The sequence below is a fragment of the Sinocyclocheilus rhinocerous genome, unplaced genomic scaffold (assembly GCF_001515625.1).
Source record: "Sinocyclocheilus rhinocerous isolate Xijiao unplaced genomic scaffold, SAMN03320098_v1.1 scaffold181, whole genome shotgun sequence".
In the NCBI taxonomy this organism is placed as follows: domain Eukaryota; kingdom Metazoa; phylum Chordata; class Actinopteri; order Cypriniformes; family Cyprinidae; genus Sinocyclocheilus; species Sinocyclocheilus rhinocerous.
Genome location: NW_015638952.1, coordinates 232,709 through 257,924, shown reverse-complemented (window position 1 = coordinate 257,924; position 25,216 = coordinate 232,709). Strand labels below are relative to the sequence as shown.

General features: G+C 36.3%; 1 protein-coding gene across 1 annotated transcript in view; it reads left to right on the top strand.

Moving 5' to 3' along the window:
* LOC107750303 (A disintegrin and metalloproteinase with thrombospondin motifs 12-like) overlaps positions 1-25,216 on the top strand; it is a 30,906-nt gene that overhangs the window by 1,168 nt on the left and 4,522 nt on the right. The window contains 17 exon segments of the mRNA XM_016565622.1: positions 699-1,051; positions 9,630-9,810; positions 9,899-10,140; positions 11,419-11,502; positions 11,760-11,884; positions 12,998-13,147; positions 15,342-15,485; positions 15,608-15,752; positions 15,868-15,960; positions 16,037-16,182; positions 17,408-17,577; positions 19,485-19,618; positions 20,415-20,535; positions 20,714-21,069; positions 21,240-21,298; positions 22,300-22,510; positions 23,858-24,739. Coding sequence (XP_016421108.1) covers positions 699-1,051; positions 9,630-9,810; positions 9,899-10,140; positions 11,419-11,502; positions 11,760-11,884; positions 12,998-13,147; positions 15,342-15,485; positions 15,608-15,752; positions 15,868-15,960; positions 16,037-16,182; positions 17,408-17,577; positions 19,485-19,618; positions 20,415-20,535; positions 20,714-21,069; positions 21,240-21,298; positions 22,300-22,510; positions 23,858-24,739 — 3,596 coding nt within the window.

Sequence of the window (25,216 nt, the reverse complement as noted above, 5' to 3'; positions counted from 1 at the left end):
TTGCATCACAGTATGATAGGGGCGTAACATTTCCGTCACACGCTTGAGGTATTCGGCCAATCACAACGCACTGGATAGCTGGCCAATCAGAGCACACCTCGCTTTTCAGACCGATGAGCTTTGTAAAAATCACAGAGTTTCTCCATAGAGGAGAAACAATAATGTATAGTATGTGGAAAATAGTGTGTTTTTTTAACCTTAAACCGCATAAACACATTTCATTACACCAAATACATAAAAGAATGTTCTTTTTAGCAGCATCATATGACCCCTTTAATGTGTCATTTTTTTTACTTCATTATGATCTTGTATAGCATGCATTTTGAGAGACTTGCACAGCTGTTCATTGTAATAGAAGGTAGTCGGTGCATCAACATATCAGTCATTTTGGCTGTATATATTTTGAATATATCAATTTCCATCTCGAATTCCACCTAAAATATTGTAATGTAAAATAAAAAAACACACACACACATATGAATAAAATACACATGTATTTATAAAATAAACAAAAATTGTATTGTACACACATATACACACATATATTAATTTTAGGGTGAAATATGATATTTCTTGATGTTTTTTGTGAGATTCACCCAGAAGATGTGTAGATCCAAAAAAGATTGTCTGCTGTAATAAGTACTTAAAGTGAAATACTATTAATGAGTTACAGAGAATTTTCTTGTTTTCATTTCTAGAGCTCTTCATCAAGCAGCAGTCTGAGTTTTATGTGGATCATCCTGAAAAAGTGGACGGGAATGGGAAGTTAATCTCATACTCTTTATCACATCACTTCAGGCGACATAAGAGGGACCTGAATTCAGCAGAGAGGCGAGTGTTTTACAAACTCAACTACAAAGGTCAGGAGTTCACTCTCAATCTAACCACCAATGACAATCTGCTCTCCAACGAATATGTGTTGAAGAAACACAACAGGAGTTTAACAGAAAAGCGGTCGCAAACATCTTGGAACCTAGCCTGCCACCTTATTGGCACGGTAATGGATGGAAACGAGCAGGGAACCGCCGCCATCAGCACCTGTGAGGGACTGGTGAGAATTATCTGACTTAATCTGTCACTTCTTTTATGTATCATGCAATTCATTTCTGGTGTGAATTCACTTACTGTACTTGCGGTAGTGCAGATATTGTCATTGGTTGAATAGCTCACCCAAAAATGAAAATGTACTCACCCTCAGGCCATCCAAGATGTAGATGAGTTTGTTTCTTCATTGGAACAGATTTTTTTTACAGACACGCAGCTTTTCACTTCACAAGACGTTAATTGATGGACTGGAGTGGTGTGGATTACTTGTGGATTATTGTGATGTTTTTATCAGCTGTTTGGACTCTCATTCTGACGGCACCCATTCACTGCAGAGGATCCATTGGTGAGCAAGTGATGTAATGCTAAATTTCTCCTAATCTGTTCCCATGAAGAAACAAACTCATCTACATCTTGGATGGCCTGAGGATGAGTACAGTTTCATTTTTGGGTGAACTATTTCTTTAATGTCAACATCAAAATTGACCTTATTTACTTTCTTAATGCATATTCCTGATTTAATTCATCAGTGCATATTATTTTAAAGAAAACATCTGTTTTTCTCTGAAAAACTTTTCTTTTCATCCGATATCATCTATTGGTTAATGTCGACGTAAGTTCAACATAACAATCTTTCTTTGAGAAGCCCACATTAAACAATGTTATTTTAGAATTATTTGTATACTATTATATTAGTTAATATTTTGACCTGGCTTTTATTTTTTTATATATTCAGTCTTCAGTTTAATTTTAGTTTATGTTTTAATAATTTTGTGTGCTTTTTAAATATATATCATTATTAAATATTATATATACAGTAATAATAATAATTATTAAATATATACATTTATATATTTTTAAATATTTGTATGTAGCTTTCATTTAATTTGATTTCAGTTTTAGTTATTATAGTTCTTCAACTTAACCATTAAAAAAAGAATATATTTCGTTTACATTTTTAAGCTTTTTCAACTTAATATTTAGAGTTTTTCATCTAATATTTAGATTTTTATTTTATTTCAGCTCTATTTCAATTACTGATAGTATAATTTTTAGTTTTTGTTAACAATAACAACACTGCTAGTGAATAGCTCTCATAAACCTGGTGGTCCCAGACTGAACAAATGCCTGTCTGGAACGACATTGACTGGCCTGTTAGACTCTTGACTCTTTGGCCCCTGATTTGTTTTCAAAAAGAAGTCAGTGTTTGGCCCTCAGAGTGACTCTGCAAAGAAACAGCAGCATGTTGGCCGACTGTATCTTGTGTCCGCAGAGTAGATCTGAAAGAGTTTATATTTTCAGATAATGACCGTCTGACAGTAAATTATGCCACATATGGAATGGACATGAAATATTGATCTGAGTTCAAATGATTTTCAAATCCAAGAAAGAAAAGAGCTGGAAATGAGTTATGTGGCAAAACAGTCAATTATACTATTAAACATTATTATACAACAATATTTAACTGCAGAAAGCCATGACTGACCGATCAGAGAGCCATGTAATAAGATCCAACAGTAGCCTGTTATTCAGAGTGGATGCTCATAAAAAGTGGGGAACTTGAGAAGAACTGTAACCAGGTCAGTGTGTCAGCACATAACATGACTCATTCTAACTTGGCAATTGAACAAAAAGTTGCAAAGGGGGAAAAGAAGAGAGGCAGAGGGAATCGGTTGTTGGTGAAAGCACAGGAAAGAGTTCTGGACTTTAAAATGAGCTTTGATTTATTAGACGCATGCATAATTTGCACAAGTATGCATGCAGTACCTGCACTAAATGCTTTCTCTGTCTGTCAGTCATTGCCCGAGCATGCATGCTCCTCCTGTAAGGTCGCATTTATGTCAATCAACAGCGCTTCATTGCATTCTCGTGTTATTTTTTTCTTCCAAACATTCGCTGTTAGTTTCTGTTGCTACTACGCTGAGATTCCATTAACTTGTATGCATTCACTCCTCAGAGACAGATTCTTGTTTAATGGAAGAATCAGAAAATAACAGACAGATAGTCCTCTGCGATATTGTTGTGCAGGATGTTGAGACGATGCCAGGTGCTTTTGCTTTTTAAAGTGGATAAAGTCAGGATTCTTTGCCATGTGTGTGACCAAACTAAAATGTAATGAGGTGCAACTGATTAGTCTAGTGTGTTTATGCCCTGCCAACATGCACGAATTTAAAAAAATAACAATGTGCTAATGTTTTGTGCTGTGCATTTGGTGTTGGAGCAGTGACCAAAAACTACACTTTGCAGAGCTTGTGGAATGTTTCCTGTAGTTCTTAAAGGTTCCCTGAAATGCTTAGAAACACGCAGCGTTACTCTGTGTTGACGTCATTTTAACTGAAACAGGAAGACAGGGCGGGACATATCAAGCAGCCCCGCCCCTTTTTAAAATAGCCAATAGCGTTCGTTTATATCACAGCTTGGGCTAGAGCCGTTCAGAGCCATTGAGCTCCGTAAAGCTTTTTAAAGGTCCCCTGAAATGCTTAGAAACACGCAGCGTTACTCTATTTGTTGACGTCATTTTAACTGAAACAGGAAGACAGGGCGGGACATATCAAGCAGCCCCGCCCATTTTTAAAATAGCCAATAGCGTTCGTTTATATCACAGCTTGGGCTAGAGCCGTTCAGAGCCATTGAGCTCCGTAAAGCCGCAATTGACAGGGTATGCCAGCCACAATCCCATCCATATTGCTGTAAAATATAGCATTCTGTGTAGAATTCAAATAGTTCCGATACATTTTGTGGTCTGCGCCGACTCGGTCATGTGATCCGCTCCGTGCTATCGTGTCTCTGGACCGGAGCAGAGTGTGTGTTAGCGGGACACAGCGCGAAAGCGCCAAACCAGACTTCTTTTTTCCTCAATGGAAAGCATATTTACACAGTTTGAATCGTTCCCTGTCCCCTATATAGTGCACTACGTGCCATTCACTGTACAGAAAATACTAATTCTGTGGACAAGTGACCGATTTCAGCAGCGGCTTCACTATTTTATAGTGTAGGGGGCGGGCGCTTCGGATTCTAGAGAGCATTTGATTGGACAGAAAGTTTGATGAGAAGCTGAAGTACGATGTGACGTCAAAAAAATCGTTGAGCCGTTTTGGCGGAAGTGACGAACTGCAAGCTTTGAATGCTTATATCTTCTAAATGCAAATTTTGTCACTGTTTTGGAGCACACTGCCTTATAGATAACCTTAAGACTAACATATTGATACTAACACCCAAAAAACTTTAATTTTGATTTTATGGGGACTTTAAAGGAATAGTTTACCCAAAAATAAAAATTCTGTCATCATGCTGTAATTTTAACAAAAAAATGTTTACTCCTTTTTTTCATACAAGGAGAATGTATAGTGATCACCATTATTTTGCAAAAACATTGACTGTGGTAATTACTTTTACCATCTTTTATTTTTATCCAATCAGGTTGTCCCACCCCAAACCCAAGCCATTGGTTAAGCCGAACGTTGACATTTCGGACTGCTTTAACAAACTAAAGAGTACTGTTCAAAAGTTTAGGGTTTGTAAGATTTTTTTATGTTTTTGAAAGAAGTCTCTTATTCTCACCAAGGCTGCATTTATTTGATCAAAAATACAGTAAAAACAGTAATATTGTGAAATATTACTGCAATTTAAAATAACTGTTTTCTATTTGAATATATTTTAAAATTTAATTTATTCCAGTGATGCAAAGCTGAATTTTCAGCATCATTAATGTAGTCTTCAGTGTCACATGATCCTTCAGAAATCATTCTAAAAAACTGAAGAAATTGATAAATTTTTTGATAAATGCAAAGTTCAAAAGAACAACATTTGAAATAAAATATTTTGTAACATTATAAATGTCTTTACTGTCACTTTTGATCAATTTAATGCATTTTTGACGAATAAAATTATTAATTTATTTTTAAAAATCTTACTAACGGCAAACATTTAAACAGTGAATGATCTTGAAAGCAGAGCCATTGTGTGTATTCTCTTACTTATAGTCATCTCTACACATTAATCTAGGATGGGAGAAAGTATTTTAGTAATGCGGTGCATTTCATAGCACAATAAACTGAACTTTAAGATTGTTTACTGTTGGTTTATGGTCCTTGTGAAAACCTCATTAGCACTGAACTATGTTAACTCCTTTCCTGTTCAACTTTTGTTTCAAACCAGAGCAGTTACAGATAACCATAACTACCTGTCACTGACCCACTCTGCATTAGTCATTAGATCCATACATTCTTCCTGCCCTCCAGAAAGCGTACAGCTGGTTTTGAAGTGCTATACTGTAGTTTGAAGTCCCCTACATAAGATGGAATGCCTATATATCCTGTTTGAAGTCCTACCAAAACCTGCAGGAACTCGGGAAGCCCAGCGACACACACATGGCTTCTGTATTTAGCAGTTCAGCTTTTGTTTTCATAATGCCCCTTAACACCAAAGCTCACGTTTCTGCTGTGAGGAGCAGATGAGGAGAGAGAAAGAGAGGACGGGCCCACAAAAGACGGAGATGAATTAAATGTATTTTTTGCTTGTGTAAAAAGTATTTTGGCAGCAAAATGACAGTTGTTATTATATTGTGTGTGTATATATATATATATATATATATATATGGGTCAAAGATGAAACGTTTACAGCTTAATTTTTTTTCTCTGTATATTAGAATGTGTCCTGTTTAATTGTATTTTTTATCATTTAAAATATAACTAAATTTAATACAATCACTTATTCTTATATATATTTTAATAATTACAGGTCAAAATAAGTATGTTTGATTTTTATATAAATATATTGGTTACATTGAATATCAATGGAACATTTTTCATCCATATTTTAACATTTTATTTTCACAAAAGTTATTTGAAACATTAAAACAGACACTTTGTTTGCATTTCATATGCCTTCTGTATAAAAAACACTTTTAAATTTAATTGATACGGACACCAAAATGGGACATCTCATCTTATATATAAAAAGAATTGTAATATTTGTAGTATTTTGTTATATATTAACTGAATGATTACAATATTTATATACCATGGTACTAATATGGTACATTTATTTTATTTCTTTTGAATTACTTTTTAGTATTTTGACTGAATTGTAATATTTGATCATGCATATATCATGGTATTTTGTGTGCAGTTACAGCATCAGATGATAAGATACGGGTAGATGACACACACACACTCAGGGTAACATTCACAATAACCGACAATACTACAATACACGAGACAGGAACTTATAGGGCTGATAACGAGGGGCAGACAGGTGAGCACACTGAGGATAATTAACTAATGATTGAACGGGCTAAACCAACAAAAGGGGGAGAAACCACAATAAACAGTCCACAGGGGCGTTACAATAATACCATGGTACTTTTAATAGTTAATGATTTCAAGTTCATATTCATATACCATAGTATTTCAATGTTGATCCAAGGTACTTCAAAGAGTACTATAGTACTATCATGGTGATGGGCCCAAAAACATGGCATTGCCATGATGCATGTTCAAAAATCTTGGTACTTTTTTGTAGCATGAGAGATTTAAAATAATAATTTTTGTTAGGACATATGAGAATTCAACTGTTCCTCTTTCAAGATGCATGTCGGGAGAAACAAGAAATAGACAAATGAGACACTTGTTGACATACAATAATAGTATAGCAGGTCAGATTGTTTGGTTTTGAAAGTATTCAATGAGAAATGTTTTGAGTTCATATTCTGATCTCTGAATTTTGATGGCAGACTTTGGTATCTTGGCAAATCTGAGCACAGTTTAAGACATTGTTGAGATATCCTCTGAAACTCTAGAGGAGACACTTGAGATTACTGCACTGTAAAACAAAAAAAAAGATTTTTCGAAGTTGTAAGCAAAGATCCTTGGCATAGGTTTTTTCAAGAAAATACTGTCTTTCTACTTAAAATTTCACCTTTAATTTAATTTAGTATTATTTGTGGTTTCTTTGTAATTATTCATGAAAATGTTTAACAAAAATTTACTTTGAAACAATTTTCACTCTAAGAAAAACCTTTAAATCTGAAAATTATTTTAAAGTAAATCACAAAAACAAAATCTGTGGAGCAGGACGTAGGTATGTGGGGGCGTGTTAGAACGAGCCGTTTTAGGTAGGCGTGGTTGACTCTTAACTTTTATAAAGAATATCTCTTTGGATTTGAGACTTTAGTCTTTGCAACTTTACAGATCTTCTTTATGCACCAAGAGCTTGTAACACTCCAAAGAGAAAGGAAAAATTGAAATCGCATAATATGACCCCTTTAAATATTTACTCTTCATTTATGTCTAGGAGAAGCAAAGAGATCTAATTTGTGATTTTTCTTTCTTTTGAGGACATGCGTAAGAGTGCTGTTAGAGTCTCATGCCATAGCTGTGTATCACAGACATGCATGTTGCAGTGGTTAGTATTGTTTAGACTCTGTGGATGATCGACTCGGCTGAGTCAATATTATCACTGTGTCTCTGGCTCCCTGGAGAATTCATGGTGTATTCCTCTGCCCTTCCACAAATTCTAGTATCTGTTTTGTGTTATGTGCAGCCCAGTTTCAAAACATTTGGAATGTTTTTTTCTGGTCACGGTTTATTTAGTTTGTGCTGAACACACACACACACACACACCTGTTTTTGGCCTGTGGGACTGATTCATTTTACAGGGCGGTGAACGAGTGCATGAAGTGCATCACGAGAGTCATTCTCATTCCCGTAAAGCTGGGATTTCACTGCATCTCCAAGAAAACATGGCGATAAGAGAAAAATGGCACATTTCAGAGATGTTTCAGTTGCCAGATGAAATCTCATGGGTTGAAGCGTTCAGAGTCCAAGACATATGGACACACACTTTAAGAAGACTGTAAAGAGTGAATGTGCAACCTTATTTAACCCTTAAAATGTGAGGCTAACACATGGGTTAAACATACGTTTGTTCAAAACCCTAACCTTAAAGAAATAACAATGATGCTATAGGATTGAATTTAAATTGATCAAAAGTTCAATCAATTGATCATGACAGTAAAGACATGTATAACATTACAAAAGATTTATTAATGAGCCTTGACACCTGAAGTGTTATTACAGTGCAAACTACTTTAAACGATTTCAACAAACCCTAATCCTTAAGTATTAACCACTAATGGACTACAGACATGAATGATACTGCAAATCGTGTGGCTTGTTGAAGATTTGGGTTGTAATTTTTATAAGCTGTTGGACGTGCCATTTTCAACTGGGGGATGATAAAATAGGCGAAAAATTCGATAGACTTAAACTGAGTGAGAGAAACTTACAAACCTGAACAACTTTTACGCCAGGTTTGATACTTTGAACTGCACTTCTGAGTGTGAAAGATTGCTCAGGAGCCTACCCACCCCTGAGCAGCCACATTTTGTTCTCCTCATGGTGGGAGACGTCTATCATCAGCTTAGGAGGTGCAATACTGGCAAGGCCCCTGGCCCAGATGGGATCACTGGAAGGCTGCTCAAGAACTGTGCCATGGAGCTCTCTCCTGTTCTCCATTCACTCTTCAATGAGTCATTACAGAAAGCAAATCTCCCCACCCTCTGGAAAACAGCAACCATCATCCCTGTCCCTAAGAAACTCCGCCCTGCTGAGTTGAATCATTACAGACCGGCAGCACTTACCTCCATAATAGCAAAATGCCTTGAGAAACTGTTACTGAACATCATCCTCCCGGTCGTCTCCCCACAGCTGGATCCTTACCAGTTTGCCTACAAGGCTAAAAGAGGAACAGAGGATGCTGTTGCATGCCTCTTCTTCAACATCTGGACTCTCCTGGCTATTATACCAGGATTCTTTTTATAGACTTCAGCTCTGCCTTCAATACGATTCAGCATCACGCCATGATAACCAAACTTCATCAGCTTCATTTGTGCCCTCAGCTGTAAGAGCATTAAATTCACAATATGTGTAATTTTAAATTAACACTGTGTTTGATGCTGCTGCCACCTCTGAGTAATATGTGTGTATATATGTGTGCAGTATGTGTGTTTTATGTGTGCTGAATGTTGCTTCTGGTACAGTCTGTGAAAATAAATTTCCAATATCAAGGACAATAAAGAATTAATCTGAATCTAAAATACACACACACACACTAGAGTTAAAAAAAATAAGATATTGATGTTTTTGAAAGAAGTCTCTTATACTCAAAAGCTGCCTTTATTTGATAAAAAAATGCTGCAAAAACAGTAATATTGTGAAATATTATTATAATTTAAAATAACCATTTTCTATTTGAATATATTTTAAAATGTAATTTATTCCTGTGATGCAAAGCTGAATTTGCTGCTCAATAAAATTATTATTCTTTAATTTCTTATAATTATCAATGTTGAAAACAGTCATGCTGCACAATATTTTTGTGAAAACCGTGACATTTTTTCAGGATTGTTTGATAAATAGAAAGTACAAAAGAACATCATTTATTTAAAATAGAAATCTTTTGTAACATTATATATGTCTTTAATGTCCCTTTTGATTAATTTATTGCATCCTTGCTGAATAAAAGTATTAATTTCTTTCGGTTTGCCCTCAAACTTTTAAACTCTCTTGTTTCTTTTCTTATAGAGAGGGTTGTTAAATTTACCGCAGGGGCCATTATTGATCGAGCCGGTCCGTGGCCACACCCCAAGCGTCACTCATCCACGACACCCACATGTGATCTACCGGAGTCCAGCCTGGAGTGCAATCAGGCGGCGACGTAGCACTGATGCACACAGCATTCATCATAGTCCCTGTGGGGTCAAAGGTCTAAAAATCAATAAAATGATACTTCACCAAAAAAAAAATTTACTTTGGGGACCTCATTTTTGTGTGTGTGTGTGTCTCCGGTGCAGATGGTTCTGAGTTTTCCCAGCAGGTGGAGCAGGAGAGAGAGCGCTGGGAGCAGGAGCAGCGCCAGCAGGGTGGGGATCGTAATCACGATCCGCATCGAGAGTGGGAACGACCACGGAGGATCTCCCCTCGCTCCATCAGCAAAGAGCGTTGGGTGGAGACCATGGTGGTGGGCGACTCCAAACTTGTGGACTACCATGGAAGTGGAAACGTTGAGTCCTACATCTTTACCATCATGAACATGGTAAGTGTGTTCAAGTACTTCTGGAAAGTTCATATTTACAAGTTGGTAAGTCGTAATTACGATGTCAGGTGCACTCAAGTCACTTTGGTCAGTGATGGCAATGCATAAAATTAAGCAAGATTTTTTAACTTCTACAGAATGATGAATAAAGAATGCATCAGTGTGTTTTTGCTTTTTTATGTTGTTCAATTTATGAAGGTGCTATAAATTGAATTGTTATGCATTGTAATTGTACAATACTATCATATTTTGTAGATGCAATTTAGATGTCAATACAGATGCTGCATCTAATGCACACGTCATATTTTTCACAGACACCCCCAACTTGGAAACTCACATCTTAAAGAAAGTTCACTTACACTTTATTTTGATGGTCCCCTTGTTGGCTATAAGTAACTTTGCAAATAAACGTCAACCAAAGGCCAGATGTACTAAACAGGGCAAATTAGCGTGAGAGCACAATCCCATAAAATCGCAGACGGGACTGGAAGTTTTGCGGGTGATTTACTGACAGCGTGCAAATTAAAGAACACAGATGCAGCCGGATCGTTTCCATAATGACCAACACAACCTACCAAGAGCAGCACAAATTAGCGTAGGGTCGCAGACAAGCAAAGTCGATGATAATCTGGTGCATGTGATCCACTAGCAACACAGGCGCAAATTGGGTTAAGAAATGCTTTTTGGGGGTGTTAAATAAGGGTGCAAATACCAGAAAACTGACCACTGCAAACCTTAGTAAATCATCTTGCATGATTCATTTAAATACTTGCGTCTGAAAAGGAAACTCCTACAAATGCATATGCAATATGGTCAGCTGTAAAAATAACTATGTCCATGCCTTTTCATCACTATTGTTTCATTGCATGTCTTTAGTAAATCCTGACAATTTTTAATGCCAGAAGAGGGTTTGCGCTGGTGCAAACTGTTAATCTGGCCCTAACTCTTATTAGAGTATTAGTAGAGTATTAGTGGACTGTTAGGTTAGGGTTAGAGTTAGTAGAATAAGTTGACATGCTCTTGCAAAGTTACTTATAATCAAAAGAATGTCTAAAGAAGACCATCCAAATAAAGTGGTACCAAACGTTCATAGTTTCCCACTCGCAATTACGACTTTGTGATGGTGTTTATGTGCGTAACTCGTAAATACGTCATTCCGACATGACTTGAACACAACATATGACTTTCATTGTATAGAAAAGACCAGCTTGATAAACTTCAATAAATTGTATCTCTGACTTTCATATATAAATCTTTTGTATCACTTTTTTTTTGTAGGTGGCTGGAATTTTTCACGATGCCAGCATTGGTAATGCTATCCATATTGTACTGGTCCGGCTTATTCTGCTACACGGAGAGGAGGTACATATGAATCAAGGCATAATTTGCTTTACATCCAGTCCTTCCTAGCTGAACAGATTGTCTTAGACCATCGTGAGTTTCCAGGGGGTCCAAAATGATCTGTGCTGGTTAGTGCTGGTTAAACATGGACACCTTGCTGGTTATGCTTGTTAACATATGCACAAAACACAACATATGCCGTTTTTTTTTTTTTTTTTAGTAGGGTTACTGGATATTATTACTGCTTTTACTTTACTACTACTTTTATGTGTTTTCAGAAAGGGCTGAAGATCATTCACCACGCTGATACGACTCTCAACAGCTTCTGTACCTGGCAAAAAAACCTCAATCCTCAAAGTGACACTCATCCTGCACACCATGATGTCGCTATACTCATCACACGGTAAAAACACCCTGGCCCATATATACACACTGTACATATACATACATATATATATCTTTTCCTTATTTGTATGTTTTTTTTTTATATTTAATTTATTTGTTATATATATACTGTATATATATATATATATAGTATTATTTTTATACTATTATATATTTAATTCATTTTTGTATTAGCTTTTTATCATATTTTTATAATCATATTTTTAGTTTGATATTAATTTTAGTTATTTTGTTATGTATTATTGTCATTTTTATTCATTTTTGTTTTAAAAATATATTTTATTTCAGTTTTAGTGTTAGTAATTTTAGTACTTCTTTTTAAACATTTTTTTAAATCTAATATTTATATTAATGATTTCTGAAGGATCATGTGACACTGAAGACTGGAGTAATCTATGCTAAAACTTCACCTTCTACAATGGGAATAAAATATATATATTTTAAATATATTGAAATGGAAAACAGTTAGCATTAAATTGTATTAATATTTCATTACTGTCAAGTCTATGCATTCTTGTCAAATATATACATTCTTATGGTTATAGTTATAATATGGTTATAAAATCAGCTGTCTGTTGACAAAACATCTAAATTATCTAAATAATAATATCTAAATATCTTCATTTAAATTAACTACATTTATTCAAGTCCATGAAATTATTTAATATTGCTGAATAAACCTCAGTACCCTGGAATAAACCTCTGAAACAACTGCACAATACCATTTGCATAATAATACCATTACCAAAAGATAAAGTGCTGTCAAACACACATGTGAACCCGCTGACTCTCATTTATCATAAATGTCAGTTTCTTGGTTGCAGTAATGGAGCTGTTTGTCTCTGAGCATTTAACAGACCCTAAATGCTCTCATTTCAACCCAGAACACCACAGACTGAATGACTTCACCATGTTCTGTGTCCAAGGCTTTGAGATTCTCCAGAGCTCATGCATGCTGAACACAGCCAAATAAATGACTAAGAATTCAACCCCTGCCATAACTCTTCTTCAGCATTTTTACCCCTGCAGCATGACTTTAGTAGCCTATAAATAGAATCAAAGCAGCTGTTGTGCTGTGTTGTGTCTGACCTGATGTGATCTCTCCTCTCAGGAAGGATATCTGCGCAGGCATGAATCAGCCGTGTGAGACGCTGGGCTTGTCTCACCTGTCGGGCATGTGTCAGCCGTATCGCTCCTGTAATATCAACGAGGACTCGGGGCTACCTGTCGCTTTCACCATCGCTCATGAGCTCGGACACAGGTATGTCTGTGTGGGTCAGTCTCATTAAATGGTGCCATTGGTGCCTAAATATGGCATTCATTTTCCATTCAGCATTTGGAAAGGTCACATTTTTCCCACCTCAGGCTCAATGTTCATGCCAAGATAATTTTTTTCTTTAAAAACTGAAAAATTTTTGTTTTACAAGATGACACTCTGAAATATTAATAACATTTTTTATTAAAAAAAGATAATCCGGTGGTTTTATGGTGGAAATGTCACAGTCTTATGTGGTTGAACAGAAATCGAAAAACAAATGCATTTTCTGGTAAAATGCATAAAGCATTTTAGAATATAATACATATTGAAAAATACTTTATAATATCTTTTTTAAATATTATATAATTCATTTTACTATTATAATGGCATGAAAATTGGGTGGCATTCCTATGCAACATTTTAAAATAAAATAAATGTAAAATAAAATGTACATTGCACACCAAACTGTTACATTTATCAAAAAATGTGACTACATTAATTCACTTATGCATATCTGGTGTTATATTGCATGATTCATTGGTGAATGTTATTCCAAAATTTTCAAGCATCCTTTTTTTTTTTTAATAAATTAAAGGGGTCATATGATGCTTTTTTAAAGATCATTATTTTGTGTATTTGGTGTAACAGAATATGTTGACATGCTTTAATGTTCAAAAAACACATTATTTTTCAAATACTGTACATTATTGTAGGTCCTCTATGCCCCGCCTCTCTCAAACGCTTCGTTTTCTACAAAGCCCCCTCCTTTGACAAGCGCAGTCTGCTCTGATTGGCCAGCTGACACAGTGCATTATGATTGGCCAAACACCACAAGCACGCGTCGGAAATGTAACGCCCCTTACCATAATAGCAAGCTTCATCTTTCAAAATAAATGTAAAGACAGAGCCCGAAAGGGGAACAGAGTCTCATGACAGACACAGTGATGAATATGTGTTTGCAGTACACAAGCCACGGTTAAAGGGGTCATATGATGCTTACCATAATCGCGAGTTTCATCTTTCAAAATAAATGTAAAGACAGAGCCCGAAAGGGCAACAGAGTCGCGTGACAGACGCAGTGATGATGCAGTACACAAGCCGCGGTTAAGACAGCTGACTCTACTGTGATGTGACTCTCTCGCTCTCTCTCTCTCTCACACACACGCGCGCACGCACACACGATGCGCAAAACTCCGCATTTGAACAGTCAATAGCAAATACTTAAACTAATAACAAAACATACTTACAGTAGCTGATTCAGAAGTGCCAGATTGTCATAGCAAAGTCAGAATTACTTCCTCTCCTAGGTTCATGAAACGGTCGTCCATAAAATGCATTGCTGTTCTGTTGTAAGTGATCCAAATAAAGTGCTTTTGCTTTCGCACTGAAACACACAGCGTCTCCCTGACATGCTGTTTCAACACTAACTGCGGTTACTGAAACCGCGCCTTCTTTCTTTGCGTGCACATTTGCGGCGGGATTATGCAAATATTTCCACATAGTGGGGTAGATATGTGGGGGCGTGTTAGAATGAGCCGTTTTAGGGGGGCGTGGCAGAGTCTTAACTTTGATAAAGAATATCTCTATGGTTTTGAGACTTTAGTCTTTGCAACTTCAGGGATCTTATCTATGCACAATCAGCTTGTAACACTCCAAAGAGAAAGGAAAACTTGAAATCGCATCATATGACCCCTTTAATACTTTTCATTCAGCAAAGATGTATTAAAGTGACAGTAAAGACATTTATAATGTTCCAAAAATTTCTGTTTTGAATAAATGCTGTTCCTTCCAACTTTATATTCATCAAAGAATCCTGAAATAAATTGATCACAGTTTACATAAAAATATCAAACAGCACAAATGTTTCTTGAGCAGCAAATCAGCATATCAGAATGATTTCTGAAGGATCATGTGACACTAAAGACTGGAGTAATGATGCAGGAAATTCAGCTTTGCATCACAGGAATACATTTTAATTTCAAAATATATTCAAATAGAAAATAACTATTTTAAATTGTAATAATATTTCACAATATTGCTGTTTTTACTGTATTTTTATCAAATAAATGCAGCCTTGATGAGCAAAAGAGACTTCTTTAAAAAAAACATTTCGAAAGTCTTACCAACCCCAAACTTTTAAATGGTACTGCATGTTTAAAAAGGAAAAAAGGTGACATCACCTTGTTTTGTGCTGTAGTTTTGGAATCCATCATGACGGTCAAGGGAATGACTGTGAGTTAGTCGGGAGGCATCCCTTCATCATGTCCCGTCAGCTCCACTACGACTCCTCTCCTCTCACCTGGTCCTCCTGCAGCAAGGAGTACATCACACGCTTTCTCGAGTGAGAACACACACTCATGTACAGGAACATGTAATTGCATGCTTTATATCTTACGTCGTACCACTAAGTTTTGAGTATTTCATACTATGATCTTCATTCATAAAGCTCTGTTATCCTCTCAGTCGTGGTTGGGGTTTCTGTCTGGATGACCGGCCATCTAAGAGAGACCTCAGCTCTCCGCTGGCAGCACCTGGAGTGCGATACACCCCCCAGCACCAGTGCCAGCTGCAGTACGGACCCAACGCCACCTTCTGCTCAGAAGTGGAAGTAAGGAGTGCATTCAAGATGAATGAAATATGGTTCTAAAATATTTCGTTGTCTCTAATAATGAAAGGGGATCTTCAGGTTGTCAAGCCATTAATTCAGGCTCTTTTGGTTCCAGAATGTGTGTCAGATTCTGTGGTGCTCTGTAAATGGATCCTGCCGCTCCAAACTGGACTCGCCGATAGACGGAACCAGGTGTGGACCTGAGAAGGTACGAGAGGTTTACTGTACATTAAGAAAAACGTTTTGTATTACTATGCATTTAACTGTGTGTTTATGTGTGTCAGTGGTGTATCTCTGGTGAGTGTGTGATTGTAGGGAAGTTACCGGAAACAGTGCATGGAGGTTGGGGTTCCTGGAGCACCTGGTCTCACTGCTCTCGTACCTGTGGAGCCGGCGTCCAGTCAGCGGACAGGGAATGCAACCAACCCAAGTACACATCAATCTCTACTGCTGCTTCTGTTCATTATTCCTTTTAGTGCTTTTCTTTTATTCATTCTTTTTTTCCAGTAAGGTTTTGGCAAGAAGGCATTAAATTGATCAAAAGTGATTTCTGAAGGATCATGTGACACTGAAGACTGGAGTAATGATGCTGGAAATTCAGCTTTGCATCACAGGAATAAATTATATTTAAATATATATTACAATAGAAAACTGTTTTTTAAAATTGTAATAATATTTCACAATATTACTGTTTTTACTGCATCTTTGATCAAATAAATGCAGCCTTGGTGAGCATTATAGACTTCATTTAATAGCATTAAAACTCTTACAGACCACAATATTTTAATATCAATGTGCTTATGTAGATACATAAATATACTGTAACTATATGGTAAGATTTGTTTTAAAGAAATCAATATTTTTATAAAGTATATTTTGTGTGTGTGTGTGTGTGTATTCACATATTGTGAATATTATTACAATTTAAAATAACTGTTTATTATGTGAATATATTTTAAAATGTGCTTTATTCCTGTGATGACAAAGCTGAATTATATATACAAGTGCATCTCAATAAATTAGTCGTGGAAAACTACCAAGTATTGAGTACATGTACAGTAAATGAGCATACTTTCCAGAAGGCCAACAATTCATTAAAAATGTTTTTTTTTATTGGTCTTATGGAGTATTCTAATTTGTTGAGATAGTGAGTTGGTGGGTTTTTGTTAAATGTGAGCCAAAATCATCACAAAAGAAAGAACCAAAGGCTTAAACTACTTCAGTCTGTGTGCATTGAATTTATTTAATACACGAGTTTCACAATTTGAGTTGAATTACTGAAATAAATGAACTTTTCCACGACATTCTAATTTATTGAGATGCACCTGTATATATATATTAAAATTTGAGATGCACCTGTATATAAACAATTAAAATTTACTAATCAAATTATTTGTTTGTCATACTTCAAAATAAAAGGTGAAGTTGAGTGCATTTCTGCCCATTATCTGCTGTACTACCAGCAGAATACACTAGAGGGCACTCCTGTAACTAGGCTCTCTCATAAATTGACTAGCGTCTTAAAACCACACCATTTTAAGTATTTAAGTAACCACTTTTGAGTCTCTTCAATTTCAATCCCTCCGCCTTCTCTGTCTTTTCTTGTACATTTTGCTGAACATGATCTGTAGCATGATTTTTGTTTCTATGTTCAGACCTGAGTTTGGAGGCAAATATTGTACAGGCGAGCGGAAGCGCTACAGAATTTGCAACACGAAGCCGTGTGCCAGAAAACATCCCTCCTTTAGAGAGATGCAGTGCAGTGAATTTAACACTGTGCCTTACCACAATGAACTCTACGAGTGGATACCTGTTGCAAGCTCGTGTAAGATCACTTTGCATCACATGCATCAAAATATTGCATTCAAATTTGTATATGTGCTTGATATGAAATCAATATTTGTGGTCATCAAAATGTACACTACTGTTCAAAAATTGGGGGTCGGTGAGGTTTTTAATGTTTTTGAAATATGTCTCTTTATGCTCACCAAAGCTGCATTTACTGTATGTGACCGAAAATACAAAAAAAAGTAGTATTGTGAAATATCATTTCAATTTAAAATAAGTGTTTTCTATTTGAATATATTTTAACATGAGATTTATTCCTGTGATGCAAAGCTGAATTTTCAGCATCATTACTCCAGTCTTCAGTGTCACATGATCCTTCAGAAATCATTCTAATAAGCTGATTTGCCGCTCAAGAAACATTTCTGATTATCATCAAACAAGCCCGAACCCGAACACCCTAGCATCGCAGTCGTGGCTTTTACATCGCTTGCATTTTCTTCAGAAGTTGGAAAAAGTCTAGTTGATCAACTGTTGTTTTTCTCAAGTACTGTTTGAATAAACACAACTGACTACACAAATGTAAAGCATTTAACGTTAGTTGCACTGAAGACTTGAGAGATGAAAACATGTGCTTTCTACAGTTGAACAGCTGAGCCAAGATACTGTGTTAAAGGGGTCATATGATGCTAATGTCCGTCCCATGCACTGAAAGCTCTCTCCTCCACATCACGACTAGACACGCCCCTTTTTGCTGATTGGCTACATGTTTGTTTTGCTATTCGGCCCCAATCAGTTTTCTTAAGTGTTTTTGAAAAATTACATACCCTACCTTTAATGCACGCTGCGGCGGGTTGAGGCCTGTTGACATTAACATAAAACTTCTTACACGTGACTGCTTACAATTTTATAGAATTTGTTGGTTCACATTCAAGAACGCCCCACTTTTATTAGCAAGCTTTAGAGGTGTGTGGATTCCTGACACAAGTGTTTAGTCATTGTTGTTTGCTCTGTTTAAGCCGTTGGAGTGCAGCGTGAGTTTTGGATCGTAGATTATAGCCTAAATACTATTTGATGTTTGCATGGTAACAATACCAATTAATTATAAATTTTGTGTTTTTTTTTTCTTTGGGTCTTAGGGTTACAAAAAAGTTACACTACCATACAAAAGTTTGGAGTCAGTTAGATCTTTGTTTGTTTGTTTTTGTTTTTTAAAGAAATTAATACTCATTTATTCAGTAACGATGCATTAAATTGATCAAAGGTGTCATTAAAGACATTTATAATGTTACAAAATATTTCTATTTTTAAATAAATGCTGTTCTGTTGAACTTTATATTCATCAAAGAATCCTGAAAAAAAAAAAGTATTAAGCAGCACAACAGTTTTCAGCATTGATAATGCTTTCTGTTGAACTTTATATTCATCAAAGAATCCTGAAAAAAAAAAAAGTATTAAGCAGCACAACAGTTTTCAGCATTGATAATGATAATAAATGTTTCTTAAGCAGCAAATCAGCATATTAGAATGATTTCTGAAGGATCATGTGACACTGAAGACTGGAGTAATGATGCTGAAAATTCAGCTTTGCATCACAGGAATAAATTACATTTTAAAACATATTGCGATAGAAAACAGTTATTTTAAAATGTAATAATATTGCACAATATTACTGCTTTTACTGTATTTTTAATCAAATAAATGAAGCCTTGTTGAGCATAAGAGACTTTTTTCAAAAACATTTAAACGTCCTACAGACCTCAAACTTTTGAACAGCAGTATATATTCTTCTATGTAATCCCATTGTACTTTTTTGTGTTCTCCATGATATTAAATCTATCAAATGTTTTGGTAAAATGCATTCGCAAACAGTATTATATTAAAATGCTTCGCTATATCATACAGTAAATAGCACTGTCTTTCTCTCCTGTTCTGTCTCTCTCCCAGCGCGTCCATGTGAGCTGCACTGCAAGCCTGTGGATGAGGCCTTTTCTGAGAAGATGTTGGATGCGGTTACAGATGGAACGCCCTGCTTTATGAACAACAACAGCAGAAACATCTGTGTCAATGGTGTGTGCAAGGTAGTGTGGCTGGGTATGTCTTACATTCAACCCATTTGTGCTCATGTGTGCGTTGGTGTATTGATGTTATGTCTGTGTTCTGTAGCTGTACAGTAATGTATAAAAAGTGCACTTAAGTGACAAATCATCTATCAAAATATCAAAGCAAGTGTGTGTATCTGTGCTGCACGAGCTTCACTGACATCTCGTTTTTTCATTATTGTTGCTCGGTGTCTTTTAATTAGCTGGTGTTTTGGTCATTTTTAGTGGATGTATGAACTAATTTTTCCTCAAGTAAACACAGGTCTAGTTCATTACATTAACTAGGAACATGTTCCACTAACTTAACTTCAGTCTTCAGTGTCACATGATTCTTCAGAAATCATTCTAATATACTGATTTGCATTTCTTATTATTATCAATGTTGAAAACAGTAGGGCTGATTAATATTCTGTGGAAACTGAAATGCTTTTTTTTTTTTTCAGGATTCATTGATATATAGAAGTTTCACAAGAACAGCATTTATTTGAAATAGACAATTTTATGACATAAATGTCACTTTTCCTCAATTCATCCTTGCTAAATAGAAGTATTAATTTCTTCAAAAAAGAAAAAACTTACTGACCCCAAACTTTTAAACAATGGTGTATATTATCCAGATATACTACCTACAGGTCCGTATGCAGATAAATCACCCATAAAAGGATAGTTCATCCAAAAATGAAAACAAATTTTCATTTTTGAGTGAACTGTCCATTTAATTACTAACCATGCTTTTATAATATATTTCTGTGATGTATGTGTAATCTTTCTCCAGGAGGTGGGTTGTGATTTTGGCATCAATTCTAATGCTAAAGAGGACGGCTGTGGCGTTTGTCTTGGTGATGGATCCACTTGTGAGACTGTGAAGGAGAACTTTGTGGAGCAAGATGGATTTGGTGTGTAAGACTAGTAATCTCTAGCCCTGCCTCTGAGTAGCACACATGACTTCTATGTTTATATATATATATTTATATATTATATACTAAATTAGATTTCAGAAATGATATGTACACATGAATGTCTTTGTGTACACTAATGTTTTAAGTGGCTTACAAGTGAGATTATGTGATTTAGGTTACACGGACCTAGTTTTGATCCCTGAGGGAGCTCGGAATATCTTCATACAGGAAGTGGAAGAGGCTGGGAATTTCCTTGTGATCCGAGCGGCTGATTCAGACGAGTATTACCTCAACGGGAATTACATAATTCAGTGGAACGGAGAGTACGAGGCAGGTGGCACTAAGTTTTACTACGATCGGACCGGTAATATGGAGAATCTCACCTCAGCAGGACCAACATTTTCTCAATATTTAGATTTTTTTGCATCCTCAGATTCCAGATTTTCAAATAGTTGTATCTCGGCCAAATATTGTCCGATCCTAACAAACCATACATCAATGGAAATCTTATTTATTCAGCTTTCAGATGATGTATAAATCTCAATTTTGAAAAATTTTGCCTTATGACTGGTTTTGTGGTCCAGGGTCACATATGCCATATTACATATGGCAATATATTAAAGGAATATTCTGGGTTCAATATCAATTAAACTCTATAGACACCATGACGTTTATAAAAACAAGCAAAATTGTGTTTACAGTAATGCACAAACATTGGTGACAGGCATCGCAAGTGCAAGAACATGGACTGCCCTGCAAGGTACACTACTAAATAATGGCTACGCCACCATATTAGTCTTATTTATTATATCTCCAGTATGTAATATGTATACTGCATATAGAATGCAGCATTTCCGTATGCATAGAGTACCCAAAAGACCTACAATAATTCCCAGAATGATCATTACACTGCAGTATACTATGCTGATCAACTACATGTATAGCATAATTCAGCACAGCATTTCATTTCCAGTGTGATGGAGAACCAGAAATTATATCAACTGAGGTTTTTAAAATCTTTTTCTTGACTCATTATTTTAATTGTACATAAACCTAGATTAAAAATGCTATTTATTTTCTTTAAATAGGAAATTTTAACTTTGCCTATTGCATATTGTTTCACATAAAATAGTAGGCCATAAAGAGCGTACAGTACTGTTCAAAAGTTTGGGTTTTTTGGAAATAATTTTGAGGACGTCTTTTATGCTCACCAAGCTCACCAAGTAAAAACAGTCAAATTATGAAATATTATTACAATTTCAAATAACTGTTTTCTATTGTAATATATTTTAAAATGTAATTTATTGCTGTGATCAAAGCTGAATTGTCAGCATCATTACTCCAGTCTTCAGTGTCACATGATCTTTCAGAAATCATTCTAATGTGCTGATTTTCTGCTCAAGAAACATTTCTTAATATTATCAATGCTGAAAACTGTTGTGCTGCTTCATGGTTTTGTGGACTATATTTTTTCAGAATAACTTGATGAATAGAAAGTTCAAACGAACAGCATTTATTTGAAATAGAAATCTTTTGTAAAATTATAAATGCCTTTACTATCACTTTTGATCATTTTAATGAGTCCTTGCTGAATAACAGTATTAATTTCTTTAAAAAAAATATATATATATATATATCTTCAAACCTTTGAATGGTATTAGTGTATACTGTGGAGTATGTAGTCAGCAGTATGCTAGTATTCCATTCCTACATGCCAATAGTTGCACTGAATGCTCTGTGCACCTAAACTACTGACCTCAGGTGGTGGGTGGGAGGATGGCAGACATGCTCGGCTACATGCGGTCCAAACGGAGTGAAAAAGCGCACTATTCTGTGTGTGCGGACTGTGGCCGGAGAGGAGCGGGTTCTTCACCCTGGGGACTGTAAGCAGCTTCTCAAACCCAAATCTGTGGTACCTTGCAACCGAGACGTACCATGTGGGTCCGAATGGACTGTGGGGAACTGGAGCGAGGTGGGTAGTTTTCTTATAAATTAACCTGGTGAATGTACTTTACATTCATCATGGTGATGATAAAAAAAATGGGAGGAGGGAAAATTATATTTCAATGCTTTTGTATTCCCCCAAGAAACTTTGTTTTCGCTTGTAAGATTTTTGCATTTGCTCATAAAACTTTTGTGCACCCCCAAGAAACATTGCGTTCACTCACAAATCTTTTGCGTTCCTTCAAGAAACATTGCGTTCACTCTCAAAAACGTTTGCGTTTGTTCACAAAATGTATGCATTCCCTCGAGAAACGTTTTTTCGTAAAACTTTTGTGATGGAAATACTGTAATGAGGTGTGACTATATTTCAGATCTTTTGTGGGCAAACGGGAATGCAAATGTTTTGCAAGCGAATGCAAAGTTTGACAGGGGAACGGATTGCTTTTCCTCAAACACAAATGAATTGAAATATAATTTTTCCTTTTTCCTAATATTTTTCTATCACCATGTCCTCTTAGTGGCTCCGTGTCATGTTTTGTAGATTGTTTTGAATTGTTCAGGGTTTAAACAAATTTTAAACACCCTGAAAAATTCAATTCTGTCATCATTTCCTTACCCTCATTTTGTTTCATGACTTTTTTCTTACAATTTGACTTACTTTGAGCTATGACGCTCATAAGGACAAAAACCACAGTAAACGTCATAAAACTGTTCATAAAACTTGTGTATATATATATATATATATATATATATATATAATGATTTGTGCATTATTTCAAGTCTTCAAAACTTCTGAAGTCATGCAATAGCCTTGTGTGAGGAAGAGACCGAAGTTCAAGTTAGTTGTTCAATGAAAATCTTTTGTCTGTCAAAACTCAGTCGTGCATGTACATATTCATAGCGGCGCTGCACAATTAATCAAAATAAAACCGAAATTTCTAAATGGCTTAGTGCGATTATTGCAAATGCTGCAATTTAATTAAGTAAATGAATACCTGGAATGTTTTAGAGAGAAGCACAACATTGTGTTAAGACAGCCGTAAATATTAGTATTGTAATTTCACAATTGTAATGTAAAATTATTATATTGTTTCTAAAATACTCAATGTATTTTTTTACAGTGATATATCACAATAGCAATATTTCTAATTTTGTTTTTAATAAGTATTTTATTTTTATTTTTTTATAATAATAATAAAAATGTATAGCCATACTGATGTATAATCACAAAATGTGGGCAAAATAGTTTTTTTGTTTTTTCAGAAGAAATGTGCCCCAAATCATGCAGCCCTGATTCATACGTAGTAATTAGTTGCATTGTCATATTATTAAATTTTTGTGTTACCCAAACTTATGATTGCGTGTCATCCCGCAGTGCTCTCTGTCCTGCGATGGAGGGATAAAGTCAAGAGTCGTCAAGTGTGTGGCAAAACAACCCGGCCGGTGCAACCCTGCCAATCGACCTCGTTCCACGATCCTCTGTAACCTCCAGAGCTGCTCGTCCACTAACAGATGGACGGGTTCACGATTCCGACCTAGAGTCCCTCCTAAAATCCCAACGCAGGCCCCCGGGACCCAAACACCAGGATATAGCACCACTATCATGCCTCCAAACACCTCTACTACCATTACGACCAACACTTGCCCAACATCCACAACATCTGACATAATCCATGAAGACGACCAAGACTTTATCCTGGTGAGGGATGATCGCAAAGGTGGTCCTGGATGGGTTCCAACAAATACTGAGGACGAGGAGGGAAGCACAGACCTACGCCGTCCGGATAAAAGCTACACGCCGGGTTATGATTACATAGTAGAAGGTCCAACCGGAGAAGAAAGGGCACATGAGGATGACATGTTTACCAGCACACCTGAAGAAGTCTCCACATCTGCTGTCCCACCATTGCATACTAACATCCCCACAGCAAAACCAGCCACTACTAGTAGAACCCAATACAATGATCATTTGACAACATCCCCAGTGTTGCAGAAAACAACAAACTCATATGAACCAAATACCATCCCTAACCCTAAAGTGCCACATTTGAATACTCACAGTCCACAAGCAACTGTTCCTACAGTGAAGATACTGAGAAAAGCCTCACAAACACCAAACAGTCCCAGCAAAGGTAATGTGCCTAAAACAAGCAGGCTGAAGCCAGAGACGGTGACCACCACGGATGACTACGGGAACCTGAATGCACGAGATCTCGTCAGTAGGAATGCATTTTGGAAAGTGGGCAACTGGAGTGATGTAAGAATGCAAACTTATGGCATTATGCCTTACATTTCCCGCATTGAATTATGCCTAGATTTGCATTCCCAGAAGGAAATACTAGTGTTTGCATGGCAGCAAAAGAATAGTGTTAAAGGTTTGGGTTGTTTTGTTATTAGTTTAAGTATTTGCTATTGACTGTTCAAATGCGGAGTTTTGCGCATCGTGTGTGTGTGTGTGTGTGCGCGCGAGCGAATGAGAGAGAGAGAGAGAGGGAGAGCGCGAGAGAGAGAGGGAGAGCGAGAGAGAGAGAGCAAGAGAGAGCGTGAGAGAGAGAGAGAGAGAGCGAGCGCGCAAGAGAGAGAGAGCGAGAGAGACAGAGCGAGAGAGACAGAGCGCGAGAGAGAGAGAGCGAGAGAGACAGAGCACGAGAGAGAGAGAGCGAGAGAGACAGAGAGACAGAGCGCGAGAGAGAGAGAGAGAGAGAGAGAGAGAGAGAGAGGGGGTCACATCACA